Genomic DNA, 14,625 nt, shown 5'->3' with positions numbered 1-14,625 from the left:
GCTGACAAGACCAATGCGAATTCAGGTATTTCTATGAATCAGTATCTATGGGAAACGCATAATATTACGATTGCAGCTGGGTCCCAATGCACAAGACCTGAAGAAGCTAGCAAATCTCATGATGGTACTCTCAGTATCAGGGATTCTTAGGTAAATGGTCCCAGGATGCATGAGTGTGCCCGGGGCGGTCTCTGTTAGCCACCAATATCCATCAACAGTTGCTGCAGAGAGAAAAAAGGAAGAAGCATTGGGCGAATGAGACGCCGGCCAGGCAGCCCGCTCCGCGTAACATCAGGGCGCGATTCGTGACGCATCCCTTGACTTGTTGGTATCGGTCCTTGATCATGATCCAGCCAATCGTTCACCTCGTTGCGAGGAAACGCAGGGTCTGTCACAGTGCGTGCGAGCCGCGTTTTATCACGTAGGGGTATGGTGAGTTGTTGGAAACATGTTTCCCTTCAACCCTTCCATCCGAGCCAAGGGCAATGAAGGGGTCAGCATTTTTTGTCTTTCTTGGCTGGGCGTTTCTTTTGATAGCCGGCTCCGTGTGAACCGTTGCTTGGGGCCCAACTTCGCTTGCTCGAGGCCAATGCCGCTCCCGAGATTGTGAGCAACCTACGGAACGGGGCTACGTAGTTATCAAACAATCCCGAGTTCTCCATCGGGCGAGTCCGGGTGTCTCGAAGTCAACAAAAGAAGAAGTCCGAGATCCAATCCGGGGGACGGCGTGCTGTTCCTGGTTTGGGGCGCCACCATTCCAGTGTCTTGGTGTCTGGGAAGAGAAGGGCCGGTGACTGAAGGGCTGACCCGAGGGTGAGTGAGAGGCAAGGGAAGGGAAGGGATCTGGGTTTCTGGAATTTCTCTGGATTGTGGCGAGTGCTTCCTCGGGCTGCGAATGGGCGAGTCGGGGTGCATCACGGGCCATGCGCCACAGGCCCCGGCACACGATTCGGTCCCAGAAATGGGCGGTCGGTGGGAATAGTGCGGCTACTGTGCTTCACGCACTGTCCTTCTGTGGCTCAGTCTCCCTTCTGTTGTCTCCCTTCTCCGCTATCTCACAGCGCCTCCACGCTCCACACCCCTCTTCCCGCCTCTCCCAGAAGGCTAGAGCATCCCCTCTTTCACACAGTCTGGGTTTTTTAGGCGATCGACCAGTTGAGCTTGGTGCTTGGTGGGCGGCCCAACAAGTGAGAGCGCTGCTTGTGTACCTACCAGCCAAATTTTTTTCAACTTGTCGCCCCCCACCAAAATTTAGCAAACGTCAACGGCCGTCGCTCCCTCAACTTCCTTTCCTCCTTCTCAACCTCATCTTCCGTCTCCCCCAAGACGTATCCCAAGCGCATCTTCGGATCCCCTCATATCAGACACCATGGCCGAGCCGATTCGTGGAAAGCGTCCTCAGGAGACTGTGGCTCCGTAAGTCATTTTTACGACTCCAGATGCCATCCTTTATTGATGTTTTGCCCGCCGCTTCACGGACCACGATGCTAACTACCCCACCTTCGCTCAGTACGCCTCAGAACACTCCCGCTGCCACCGCTCCCATCTCCTCCCACGCTCAGCAGCCGGGCGTCGCTAGTATCAAGGAGGGTGAGTGTCTCTTTGCGACTTTTCGCCTGCTCGGTCAACGAGAAACCACAAAGAAGCTTGTTCTGACCCCGCTATAGAGGATCTGGACCGTGCCGCCGCGGCTTCCGTCTTCGCCCAAAACCCCAAGCTCATCCAGATGATTCAGGGTCGTCTCGGCTCCCTCGTGGGCCAATCTTCGGGTTACATCGAGTCCCTGCCCGCTCCCGTCCGCCGCCGTGTCGCTGGCCTCAAGGGCATTCAGAAGGACCACTCCAAGCTCGAGGCCGAGTTCCAGGAGGAGGTGCTTCAGCTCGAGAAGAAGTACTTCGCCAAGTTCTCTCCCCTCTACGAGAAGCGTTCCGCCATCGTCAACGGAAAGTCTGAGCCCACCGAGGAAGAGGTCAAGGCCGGCGAGGAGGATGACGAGCCCGAGGCTGAGGGTGATGCCCCCAAGCCTGAGCAGAAGTCCGAGATCCCCGACAATGTGTCTGGTATCCCCGAGTTCTGGCTCTCTGCCATGAAGAACCAGATCTCTCTTGCCGAGATGATCACCGACCGTGATGAGGGTGCCCTCAAGCATCTCACTGACATCCGCATGGAGTACCTGGACAAGCCCGGATTCCGCCTCATCTTCGAGTTCGCCCCCAACGACTACTTCAAGAACACCACCATTTCCAAGACCTACTACTACCAGAATGAGAGCGGTTACGGTGGTGACTTTATCTACGACCATGCTGAGGGTGACAAGATCGAGTGGCTGCCCGGCCGTGACCTCACTGTCCGAGTTGAGAGCAAGAAGCAGAGGAACAAGAGTGAGTGATGGCTTACCGGCTGCGCTTTTTCCAGTCCGAGCAGCTCAACTAACCCTTTCTCAGACACCAAGCAGACCCGTATCGTTAAGAAGACCGTCCCTACCGAGTCCTTCTTCAACTTCTTCTCGCCACCCAAGGCTCCTACCGATGATGACGACGAGGATGCCGAGTCCGATATCGAGGAGCGTCTCGAGCTCGACTACCAGCTCGGTGAGGACATCAAGGAGAAGCTGATCCCCCGCGCCATCGATTGGTTTACTGGCGAGGCTCTCGCCTTCGAGGAGATCTCAGACGACGAGCTCGACGGTGCCGATTTTGACGACGATGATGATGACGAGGATGAGGATGACCTGAGCGAGGAGAACGATGACGAGGAGGAGTCAGACGACGATGTATGTGACGGCCCATCCGAGATGTCATGATGCAGCTAACAGCGTACGCAGGACGAGTCTGGCAAGCCCAAGCAGGAGGCTGCCGAGTGCAAACAGAGCTGAGCGAAGCGATAAAAAAAAATCGACGCCAGGCATTCACACACTCATGACATGAAAGGGTCCCGTGGGGTTTGAGGATTACATCTAAGCCACCGATCTACCTCGGAAAATGGACGGGCGGCGAACGACAGGAGAAAAGGCTACAGAAACAGGAAGCGGTTGAAGCAGGTCGGCGATCCAGCCGGTGCCGTTTTCAAGGGGTAGCATGGTCAGTTGATAGGCATCTTTTGCAGGAACCAGCAAAGTTCGCAGCAAAACTCTGGGACTGGAAACCATCTCATAGACAGCCAGAGGGGCAGAGTCGGCCCGCATCTCATGTTTCCCTTGTTTTTGGCAGCCTCTTTTTTCTTCGTTTTTCGGGGTTCTTGTCTCTGATTTTTTCTTACACTGATGTTAATTTCGTCCTGGCATGGAGGTAAGGTTAGTGACGGATGGTTCTTACAGGGTGCAAGGTTTTCCGGTGCATAATACATAGAGAATGAGTTTTGCCACAATGTAAGCTGAAAATGTTGATGCAAGTATGGAAATGTCTGGTGTCTCTTGTGACTGTCTTGGTGGAGTGTTTACAACGACAAGGGGAGTTGACGTGAGGCGGTTGTCGGTGTGGAGTCTCTGGGGATCGATAATCAACACCATGGATTTCACCATATGTGCAATTGACAACCGACATGATGGGTCACCACATGGTCTATACATCTATTGGCACGCGAAGAAACATTGAAGTCCAGATATAGCCTCCGTCATAGGTAGAAGGCCGATTACCGCCAGAAAAGAGACTGCCCGTGAGTCGACTCTACACATATAGGGTAAGGCTACCACAAGCAGACGGCGAAATACAATGTTTCGCCGATGGATTCATAATGGACCAAGCACCGAGAGCCATCAACAGGGGCCGGGAATGACAACTGCCGTCGACATTATACACTCATCAACCGGGGAACCATTCGGAGGTCACGATGCAAGGTACTGCAAGCTCCGGGGTGATGTCCGTGTATCCCCCGCCCATCACCGCCGCCTCCGCCGCCGAGCTGCATATCCTGCTCCGAGATTCGACTTCGCTGACGCGGGACTTCTGGAAGCGGCAACGCATCGCCCAGCAACCGACCACCATGCGCCGCCGGCAAATGCAGAGATTGACGCCATTGCATGACGGCATGGTGGCATTACCCGTCTCGGCCAAGGGTCAAAGGATGCTGCGGCGATTTTTTATAATGTGGGAACCCGTCTTGCAACGGGGCTCCCTTTCAGGGCTGGGCTCGTCTAAGCGCGTCCAGTCAGTCCCAGGAATTTGCTAGCGGGGAGTCACTGGGACGAGGCTTCTAACTCGTTGCCTCGACGGGATCCTCAAGGTCGAACGACAGGTAACTTGGCCGCGGCCGAGAACGGGGGAAAAAGTTTTTTCTGCTCCCTTCGCCTTGTACCCGAACTTTTCCCTCCCACTCAGCCGCTTCGAGTTCATGTAGTTTCACCAAGAGTGACCTAGAGTTGCAAGGGTACCCTGATCCCGTCTTCTCTCTGACCGAGTGCGAATTGCGCTCTGATTCGGCAACGATGGCATCAATTCTGGATGACTCAGGTATCGGAACTCGGTAGAAGCTCTCTACACGTGGATTCTGAAGCTGGGTCCGGCCCGTCGCAGGTGGACGGCAGTGAATTGCCCGGGCCGATATCCAAAGTCAAGGTACATTTTATACATTGGATGGAAGAGCGACGTACGTAGCTGTGTCCACCAAGCCAGCGGAAGCGGACGAGTCATCATAGCCTTTGCGCTTGGAGTAGAACGTTTGCCGCATCATAAATACAATTGGGCCCCTCCCTTTGTCTCTGACCATTTTCTCGCACCCCCAAAATAACCGCATTGTAATTCCCTCGTGGTTCCAACAACAGCAAGCGGCTTGTCTTTACCTTTCTCGTGTTTCTCGATAAAACATCCTCCGCGTCCTCCGACCACCCCGCCGCCATCTGCCCCTCCATTCTACTCCAACAAAACAACCACACACCATCATGACGCCTGCTCCTCAAAATATTGCTGGCAGCCTCTCCGCTGCTGCTCAGCGCGAAGTCTCCCACAGCTGGGACCAGAACCTTTCCACCTCCCCAGTCGCTTCTTTCCACTCTCCTCCTCCTAGCTGGGCTGCCAACCTCCCCAGCCGTGGCGCCCCCAAGGTTCTCAAGCCTTTCAACTCCCAGGATATCAAGATCCTGCTTCTCGAGAACGTCAATGTCACCGGACAGGAGATCCTGAGGGCCCAGGGCTACCAGGTCGAGGCTATCAAGACCTCTTTGCCCGAGGACCAGCTCATTGAGAAGATTCGGTATGTTGATGCAATGCCCCGCCATTTCCAACTTTTTTTTTCTGCTGCGACAACATTGCCCCTCCATTGTCACCAAGCTTCACATGCCCCTCGCTTTGAGCTCCCTCATAATCTCATTTACCCCGCCATTTGTGCTAACGTAACGATTGCGACAGTGAAGTCCAAGTCATCGGTATCCGTTCCAAGACGAAGCTCACCGAGAAGGTCCTCCGCGAGGCCAAGAACCTGCTCGTCATCGGCTGCTTCTGTATTGGTACTAACCAGGTCGACCTCGATTACGCTGCCCGCCATGGTATCGCCGTCTTCAACTCTCCCTTCGCCAACTCTCGCAGTGTCGCCGAGCTTGTCATTGCCGAAATCATCACCCTCGCTCGTCAGCTCGGCGATCGATCCAATGAGATGCACCGTGGAACCTGGAACAAGGTCAGCGCCAAGTGCTGGGAGATTCGCGGAAAGACTCTGGGTGCGTATTATACCATGAACCATGAGCTTGGAGGTCAATGCTAACGGCCCGCAGGTATTGTTGGTTACGGTCACATTGGCTCTCAGCTGTCCGTCCTGGCTGAGGCCATGGGCATGAATGTCATCTACTACGATGTGGTGACCCTGATGGCTCTGGGAACCGCTAGCCAAGTCCCGACCCTCGAGAAGCTCCTCCAGGAGGCCGACTTTGTCAGTCTGCACGTCCCCGATCTGCCCGAGACCCGCAACATGATCTCGGGCCCCCAGTTCGATCAAATGAAGACCGGCGCCTACCTCATCAATGCTAGCCGCGGCAGCGTTGTCGATATTCCCGCCCTCATCAAGGCTAGCCGCACCGGCAAGATTGCTGGCGCCGCCATCGATGTTTTCCCTCAAGAGCCCGCCGCTAACGGCGACTACTTCACCAACGATCTCAACACCTGGGGCGAGGACCTGAGGAGCCTCAAGAACCTCATCCTGACCCCCCACATTGGTGGCAGCACTGAGGAGGCTCAGCGTGCCATTGGTATCGAGGGTAGGTTCACCTTGCAGAAATCCTGATGAAACACGACTAACTCTTTTAATAGTCAGCGAGGCTTTGGTGCGCTACATCAACCAGGGTATCACTCTGGGCAGCGTCAACGTTCCTGAGGTGCAGATGCGCTCTTTGACTCTGGACGAGTCCGACACCGCTCGTGTAAGTTTGCCTTTGTGTCACTTGGAAGTATCGGAATATTCTGACACGCATTGCAGGTCATTTTCATTCACCGAAACGTCCCCGGTGTGCTCCGAAAGGTCAACGAGATTCTTGGCGACCACAACGTCGACAAGCAGATCTCTGACAGCAGAGGCGATGTGGCTTACCTCATGGCCGACGTTAGCAGCGTCAAGTATGAGCAGATCAAGGATATCTTTGACAGCCTCGAGGCTCTCAGCTGTAAGTCAAGCGCAGAAAAACAAAGCCAAGACGTTAAACTAATGCATGCACAGCTCGCATCATGACCCGTGTCCTGTATTAAATAATGAAGCAGAGGCCGCATGGTGGTTGTGAGGTTCAACCCTTACCCTTGAAACAAAAGAAAAGCGATGGGACCAACGACGCACTGGTCATTAGGCATGGAGAAAGGGGAAATAAAGGGGGCGGCCCAGCCTTTCTGGCCCGTCTCCATCCCCAGAATCGTCACTGACGCATTAATGCATTGAATACTTGAATGAGGACCGAGCCATGGAATGCTCAACTCAGCTCACGACCTGGAGATCGTGGACCGGTAGGAAACGCTGCGCAAGACGGAAGAGATGGACTCTGCCCTGTGGCGGACTGTATGTATCCGGTCAGGGAACAAAAGGGGGATGTAGTTATTGTTTTTGCGGTTGGTGCTAGGGGCTGGTGATACAGGAATGAAGCCCCGAATCGACTGGCTGGGCGAGCCGGTAGCACTGTACGGGGTATATGGGAAAAGACATGGATTTAGCGGCCTTGAATGGAGCAGACGACTTCAACACAAGCTTAGAAATACCAAAATAGGACCAATCCGGATCAAAGTGAGACATGTTAAGGACCCATATCTTTTCTGTTGGCCTCTGTGGAAGTGGTTCTTGGCTCTGGAGATGTGTGATCCAATAGTGAATCAAGAAGGCTCTGGCTTACAAGATAAGCACGGCTCAAGCTGCTTGTTGGTGAGATGCAGACACGGTAGTTCTGCCTTGCTCAGGCAGACTGAGTTTGCTTGACGTCAGGGGCTAACTGAGTGTTGGGGATGCGATGCGAGATGCATTGCATAGGCGTGGATGGCTGCGGATAAGCCGGTGGATGACGGGCTTTTGGGGGCAGCAACTGAGGTGCAAGAGGATGGATGCGTGTCAGCCGGACCGGTCGAGAACCGGACGAACGCGACGGGCTTTCTCCGGGGGAGGGAAAGAAGGATGTTTGCGCCTTGCTGGGGGTTGGGAGCAACAACAAGTTGGTTGAGTTTCTTGGACCGTTTCTCCAGGAGGACGAGGGTGTTTCGGGTTATGAAGCCGTCTGTGGTACGTACACGTGGGGATGGGATGGTTGTTGGCTGGGGTTGGAGTTGTATCTGAAGCTGACTGGGGGCTTGATCATCTTTTCCCCGGTATTTTAGAATTGGCATCCCCCTTTAAGATGAGAAGTTCTTTCTGTAAGTGTCCTGCAATGTCGGGCCAAGGACCAAGTATCGATGGAGTACGGAGTACTGTATGCTGCTTGGCTGCAAGCCTCTCATCAAGGGCGGAATCAGTTCTGCAAGTGAAGCAGTAGGCGGGACAATGCCGTTCTAATTACGGAGTTGAGGTGTTTGATCGTCAAAGTTAAGGGGTTTGCGGCAAGACGGTTCAGCTCTGATCCCCAGTCACTCACTCAAGTCTCTTGCTCCTATTCCCCGTCGCTCCAGGGCTGTCTGCTTGTTCTGGGTCGGAACATGACCAAGAAAGACGCTCTCGAAAGCTCACCGACTGTCAGTCCCCTTCCCCTCCACCGCCTCGCTATAGCACAGTGCCGACACCGCTTGCGCCGTTGATGATCGGAAAAATGCATTTGTCTCGCTTGTCCTCACCCCAGACCAAGAAGAGACCAGACAAAGCCAAAAGACGCGGACGGGTCGGCCCCTCATTGGCCCGCGGGACTGTCCTTAAGCCCCTAATCCACTGAACCTCCAGGAGCTTCCATGAACTGAAGGCTGGGAGGCCCTCCTAGTGCGGAAGGTACTCTGGAGGGGAAGCGTGCGTACCGCGTGGCTGTGAATGCTTGCAGTGGTACCTGTCTCAGAGCCCCTATGTACATCTGAGCCCTAACGCATGCTGCCCCGCCCCCCTGTTCCTCTCACTCTCCAGTGCCCCGTGCGCTGCAGCAGCCGCCCGGCCCTTTCAATCAGGAGCAAAACGCGTGCTGGCATCACTGCATCCGTAACTTTTGACTCTCCAAGGTCTCTGACTTTACCTTGCCTTGTGCGACTCATCTTGCTCGACCCCTTGTCGGCGAGCTTCCTGTGTGCTGCGTGGAAAGAAAAAAGGGACAAGAAGCTCCTGCTTTTTGCCGCCTCAGGGTCCTTTCCGCTTCCGTTCTTCGAGTACGGAGGACCTCCGATACTCAGCTTCGACTTGCGCATAACCTTTTGAACGACGTTCGACGGCCCGTTCAACAGACCTGCAGCTTGCATCGATCGCAAGACGCCCTTCAGCCATCGTCGACACAGCCAACGATTGCATATCACACCTTGGTTCCCGGCTGGCCGCGCTGCCTTTCCTCAACGACCCCATTTGCGACTGAATGCCTCCCACCGCCGTCTAGCCTCGTCCGCCCCTTAGAACCGCTGCTACCGCTCCGCTCTGATATAAGCGCCTTCAACTTCTCGGATTGTATACACCGGCCTTGCGCCCGGTCATACTGCCTCCATGGCATCGACCTACGAGGTTGGCACAAGGGCATGGCAGCCCGATGCCGCTGAGGGATGGGTAGCCTCAGAGCTTATCAATAAGACCATTGATGGCAACAAGGCCAAGCTCACCTTTCAGTTCGAGAATGGCGAGGTTCGTTTCTCAATATCCTGCTTTAATATGATTCCCTCTGTCTCTGTACATCTCCGCAAAGTCAGTAGCTGACCGCATCTTTGTCCCCGCAGACCAAGGACATCGAGGTCACTGTTGAGGCCCTCCAGAGCGGCAACCATCCCTCTCTGCCGCCTCTGATGAACCCCACCGTCCTCGAAGCCAGCGATGATCTTACAAATCTTTCCCATCTCAATGAGCCTGCTGGTACGTTGGACCCCGAACCGGAATTTGCGCGGTGGGACTGGAAATGCTGATGCTGACGTCTTGCTTCAGTCTTGCAAGCAATCAGGCTGCGATACCTGCAGAAGGAAATCTACACCTACAGTGGTATCGTTCTAATTGCTACCAACCCCTTCGCAAGAGTCGATTCTCTCTATGTTCCTGGCATGGTCCAAGTCTATGCCGGAAGACAGCGAGCTACCCAGGCACCTCACTTGTTCGCTATTGCCGAGGAAGCCTTCATGTAAGATCTGCCCCACCATCAAGCCTATTTGTACAGCGATTGACTCTGGATCTAGTGACATGATTCGGGACAAGAAGAACCAGACCATTGTCGTGTCGGGAGAGTCTGGTGCTGGAAAGACTGTCAGTGCCAAGTACATCATGCGTTACTTTGCTACCAGAGAGTCTCCCGACAACCCTGGCGCGCGCTCCAAGCGAGGTGAAACCATGAGCGAAACCGAGGAGCAGATTCTCGCGACCAACCCCATCATGGAAGCGTTCGGTAACGCCAAGACCACCCGAAACGACAACTCGTCTCGATTCGGAAAGTACATTGAGATCATGTTCGACGACAAGACAAATATTATCGGTGCTAAGATCAGAACTTATCTTCTCGAGCGTTCACGACTCGTGTTCCAGCCTCTCAAGGAGCGAAACTACCACATTTTCTACCAGCTTGTCGCTGGCGCTTCGGACAAGGAACGGGAAGAGCTCAACCTTCTGCCTATTGAGCAGTTTGAGTACTTGAACCAAGGAAACTGCCCAACCATCGACGGTGTAGATGACAAGGCCGAATTCGAAGCGACCAAGAAGTCTCTGACTACCATTGGTGTCTCGGATGCTCAGCAAGCCGACATTTTCAAGCTCTTGGCCGGTCTGCTGCATCTCGGTAACGTCAAGATCACGGCATCGCGTAACGACAGTGTGCTCGCCCCGACTGAGCCTTCCCTGGAGCGTGCTTGCGACATTCTCGGTGTCAAGGCGGAGGAGTTCGCTCGGTGGATCGTGAAGAAGCAGCTCGTCACCCGTGGTGAAAAGATCACATCGAACCTGAGCCAGGCTCAGGCTATCGTTGTCCGAGATTCCGTCGCCAAGTTCATCTACTCGAGTCTGTTTGACTGGCTGGTTGAAATCATTAACTATAGTCTGGCTGCCGAGGAGGTCCTGAACCGTGTGACCTCGTTCATCGGTGTCCTGGATATCTACGGATTCGAGCACTTCGCCAAGAACTCGTTCGAGCAGTTCTGTATTAACTACGCCAACGAGAAGCTCCAGCAGGAATTCAACCAGCACGTTTTCAAGCTTGAGCAAGAAGAGTACCTCAGGGAGCAGATTGATTGGACCTTTATTGACTTCTCTGACAACCAGCCATGTATCGACCTAATCGAAGGCCGCATGGGTATTCTGTCCTTGCTTGACGAAGAGTCTCGTCTCCCCATGGGTTCTGATGAGCAGTTTGTGACGAAGCTTCACCACAACTTCTCTACCGACAAGCACAAGTTCTACAAGAAGCCCAGATTCGGCAAGTCGGCCTTCACAGTCTGCCATTATGCCATCGACGTCACCTATGAGTCCGAGGGCTTCATCGAGAAGAACCGTGATACTGTCCCTGATGAGCACATGGCTGTCCTGCGTGCCTCGAGCAACGACTTCCTCAAGAAGGTTCTGGAGGCTGCCTCGGCAGTGCGAGAAAAGGATGTTGCGTCATCGTCCTCCAACGCCGTTAAGCCCGCCGGTGGTAGGAAGATCGGCGTTGCTGTCAACAGGAAACCCACACTTGGAGGTATCTTCCGATCGTCGCTGATCGAGCTTATGGGCACTATCAACAACACCGATGTCCACTACATCCGATGTATCAAGCCTAACGAGGCCAAGGAAGCCTGGAAGTTCGAGGGACCCATGGTTCTCAGCCAGCTCCGTGCTTGTGGTGTCCTCGAGACCGTTCGCATTAGTTGTGCCGGTTACCCAACTCGATGGACCTACGAGGAGTTTGCTCTCCGATACTACATGCTGGTGCGCTCTGACCAATGGACCTCCGAGATTCGCGAAATGGCCGATGCCATCCTTAAGAAGGCGCTCGGAACCAGCACCAGCAAGGGGCTTGACAAGTACCAGCTCGGTCTCACCAAGATCTTCTTCCGAGCTGGTATGCTTGCCTTCCTCGAGAATCTCCGAACCAACCGCCTCAATGACTGTGCTATCATGATTCAGAAGAACTTGAGGGCCAAGTACTACCGACGTCGCTACCTTGAGGCCCGTGAGGCAGTTATCCGCACACAGTCTGCTATCAGGGCTTGGAAGGCCAGGAAACAGGCTATGGAGCTCCGCACCATCAAGGCTGCCATTTCCATCCAGCGTGTCTGGCGTGGTCAGAAGCAGCGCAGGACCTTCCTGCGCATCAGGAGAGATATGGTGCTCTTCGAGTCAGCTGCCAAGGGATACCTTCGGAGAAAGAACATTATGGAGACACGCCTTGGTAATGCCGCGCTTGTGATCCAGAGATCATGGAGGTCACGAAGACAGCTGCGGGCTTGGAGACAATACCGCAACAAGGTGGTGTTGATTCAGAGCTTGTGGCGTGGTAGGAAGGCCCGCAAGGATTACAAGAAGATTCGTGAGGAGGCTCGCGACCTTAAGCAGATTTCCTACAAGCTTGAAAACAAGGTCGTTGAGCTCACCCAGTCTCTGGGCTCGATGAAGGAGAAGAACAAGAGCCTGGCATCCCAGGTGGAGAACTACGAGGGACAGATCAAGTCATGGAAGAACCGCCACAACGCTCTGGAAGCCCGAACGAAGGAGCTTCAGACAGAAGCGAACCAAGCCGGTATTGCCGTCGCCAGACTGCAAGCAATGGAGGATGAGATGAAGAAGCTCCAGGTTGCCTTTGATGAGTCAACGGCGAATATCAAGAGAATGCAAGAGGAGGAACGGGAGCTGAGGGAGTCCCTGCGCACAACGAACTCGGAACTGGAGACAGCAAGGAGGACAAGCACCCAGCACGAGAAGGACAACATGAGCCTCAGACAGGAGCTCGAGGCTCTTCGAGACGCTCTGGAGATGGCTCGGAGGAACGCTCCCATCAACGGAGAGCTCGCCAATGGAACAGTACCTGCACTTCCGGCAGCCTCTGGGCTTATCAACCTTGTCTCCTCCAAGAAGCCCAAGCGCCGCAGCGCCGGGGCGGAGCCACGGGAGCTTGATCGCTTTAGCGGTACTTATAACCCTCGGCCGGTCTCCATGGCGGTTACTAGCACGGCACATCGTCAGAATCTTTCTGGCTCGACCTTCCTTCCTGGCGTCGATAATATCGAAATGGAGCTCGAGGGCCTTCTCGCGGACGAGGATGGCCTCAACGAGGAGGTAACAATGGGCTTGATCAAGAACCTCAAGATCCCCTCTCCCAACACCACCCCTCCACCTTCGGACAAGGAGGTGCTCTTCCCTTCATACCTCATCAACCTGGTAACATCAGAGATGTGGAACAACGGTTTCGTCAAGGAGTCGGAACGTTTCCTCGCAAACGTGATGCAGTCTATCCAGCAGGAGGTGATGCAGCACGATGGCGACGAGGCCATCAACCCTGGTGCCTTCTGGCTGTCCAACGTGCACGAGATGTTGTCATTCGTGTTCCTTGCCGAGGATTGGTATGAGGCCCAGAAGTCGGACAACTATGAGTACGACCGACTCCTGGAGATCGTCAAGCACGACCTCGAGAGTCTGGAGTTCAACATCTACCACACTTGGATGAAGGTGTTGAAGAAGAAGCTGCACAAGATGATCATCCCGGCTATCATCGAGTCCCAGTCTTTGCCTGGTTTCGTTACCAACGAGAGCAGTCGATTCCTGGGCAAGCTCCTCCAGTCTAACTCAACACCAGCGTACAGCATGGACAACCTCCTGAGCCTGCTGAACAGCGTCTTCCGCGCGATGAAGGCGTACTACCTGGAAGACTCCATCATCACCCAGACCATCACTGAGCTCCTGCGGTTGGTGGGTGTGACGGCTTTCAACGACCTCCTCATGCGACGAAATTTCCTCTCATGGAAGCGTGGCCTCCAGATCAACTACAACATCACGCGCATTGAGGAATGGTGTAAGAGCCACGATATGCCCGAAGGCACGCTTCAGCTGGAGCATCTGATGGTGAGTATCATTCTTGATGTTGTGCAGAGTAACGTGCTGACAATCGAATAGCAAGCAACCAAGCTTCTTCAGCTCAAGAAGGCCACATTGAATGATATCGAAATCATTCAGGACATTTGCTGGATGTAAGTCGCAGAACCCAGTCGTCATGGCAGAGTCTTGGTACTAACTACTCGTAGGCTCTCACCAAACCAGATCCAGAAGCTCCTCAACCAGTACCTGGTTGCTGATTACGAGCAGCCGATCAATGGAGAGATCATGAAGGCTGTGGCTTCGCGGGTAACTGAGAAGAGCGACGTGCTGCTCCTCCAGGCCGTGGACATGGACGACAGTGGTCCTTACGAGATCGCTGAACCCCGAGTCATTACGGCGCTTGAGACTTATACTCCTTCTTGTAAGTTCCCGATATGATTTGAAATGAGAAATGACCATAACTAACTCAATATGCAGGGCTCCAAACTCCTCGCCTCAAGAGGCTGGCTGAAATTGTGTCAGCACAAGCTATCGCTCAGCAGGAGAAGTTTGACTATGCTGAGGGCGACGAGTATGACGCACCGGACGAACTGGCTGGCGTTGATGAGGTGGAGGTAGAACAGTAGAGGATAATGAAGCTGGGTTAGGCATTTCGAAGGCACATAAGGGATAGAAGCCGCATTTTCAGGGTGTTCGATGTCGAATTTTCTAATGGCGGCGTGTAGCCGTAGGGGATCTGGAGGGACTGGAGCACTCGGGCATCTGTCTCCCATATCTTGACGGCGTCATGTATTCAGAGTGTGAGATCAGTGACCTCCTTCCGCAAGTCGGCAGGGGCCTGGACTTGGCTCTATCTATTGTAAGATGAGATACGGCTGTATTGGAGAGCGCGAGAGACGAGAGTACGAAGCGATCGATCTTGTGGTTGTTTTCTGTTCAACTATTGTTCCTGATCCTGAGTGACTTGGATCTGAAGTTGAGGATTGATATTCATCTAACAGAGCCGCACGACTCGATACGTGCATGATAAAATTCCGCCTATATGCATTCAGCAGAATGCCCAATCTTGAA

The 14,625-nt window shown here is 54.0% G+C and overlaps 3 protein-coding genes across 3 annotated transcripts; all 3 read left to right on the top strand.

Annotated features, from left to right (window-relative positions):
- Nucleotides 1-1,369: 1,369 nt before the first annotated feature.
- NCS57_01111600 (uncharacterized protein) lies at nt 1,370-2,875 on the top strand (the record flags this gene model as incomplete). The annotated part of the gene is made up of 5 exons (XM_053060838.1): nt 1,370-1,416; nt 1,511-1,590; nt 1,668-2,381; nt 2,445-2,773; nt 2,825-2,875. 5 exons carry the CDS (start codon nt 1,370-1,372, stop codon nt 2,873-2,875), a joined length of 1,221 nt encoding a protein of 406 aa, XP_052909224.1.
- Nucleotides 2,876-4,876: 2,001 nt separating this feature from the next.
- NCS57_01111500 (Phosphoglycerate dehydrogenase) lies at nt 4,877-6,668 on the top strand (the record flags this gene model as incomplete). Its single annotated transcript, XM_053060837.1, has 6 exons — nt 4,877-5,187; nt 5,343-5,650; nt 5,705-6,184; nt 6,237-6,346; nt 6,403-6,586; nt 6,640-6,668. The coding sequence occupies 6 exons, from the start codon at nt 4,877-4,879 to the stop codon at nt 6,666-6,668; spliced, it is 1,422 nt and encodes a 473-aa protein (XP_052909223.1).
- Nucleotides 6,669-9,060: 2,392 nt separating this feature from the next.
- Nucleotides 9,061-14,180, top strand: NCS57_01111400 (uncharacterized protein; the record flags this gene model as incomplete). The annotated part of the gene is made up of 7 exons (XM_053060836.1): nt 9,061-9,195; nt 9,288-9,420; nt 9,490-9,679; nt 9,735-13,581; nt 13,633-13,706; nt 13,761-13,975; nt 14,032-14,180. The coding sequence occupies 7 exons, from the start codon at nt 9,061-9,063 to the stop codon at nt 14,178-14,180; spliced, it is 4,743 nt and encodes a 1,580-aa protein (XP_052909222.1).
- Nucleotides 14,181-14,625: the final 445 nt, after the last annotated feature.

The sequence above is a fragment of the Fusarium keratoplasticum genome, chromosome 9 (genome assembly GCF_025433545.1).
Source record: "Fusarium keratoplasticum isolate Fu6.1 chromosome 9, whole genome shotgun sequence".
NCBI lineage: Eukaryota > Fungi > Ascomycota > Sordariomycetes > Hypocreales > Nectriaceae > Fusarium > Fusarium keratoplasticum.
The sequence above is the reverse complement of the archived record's forward strand: the minus strand, read 5'-3'. Positions and strand labels throughout refer to the sequence as shown.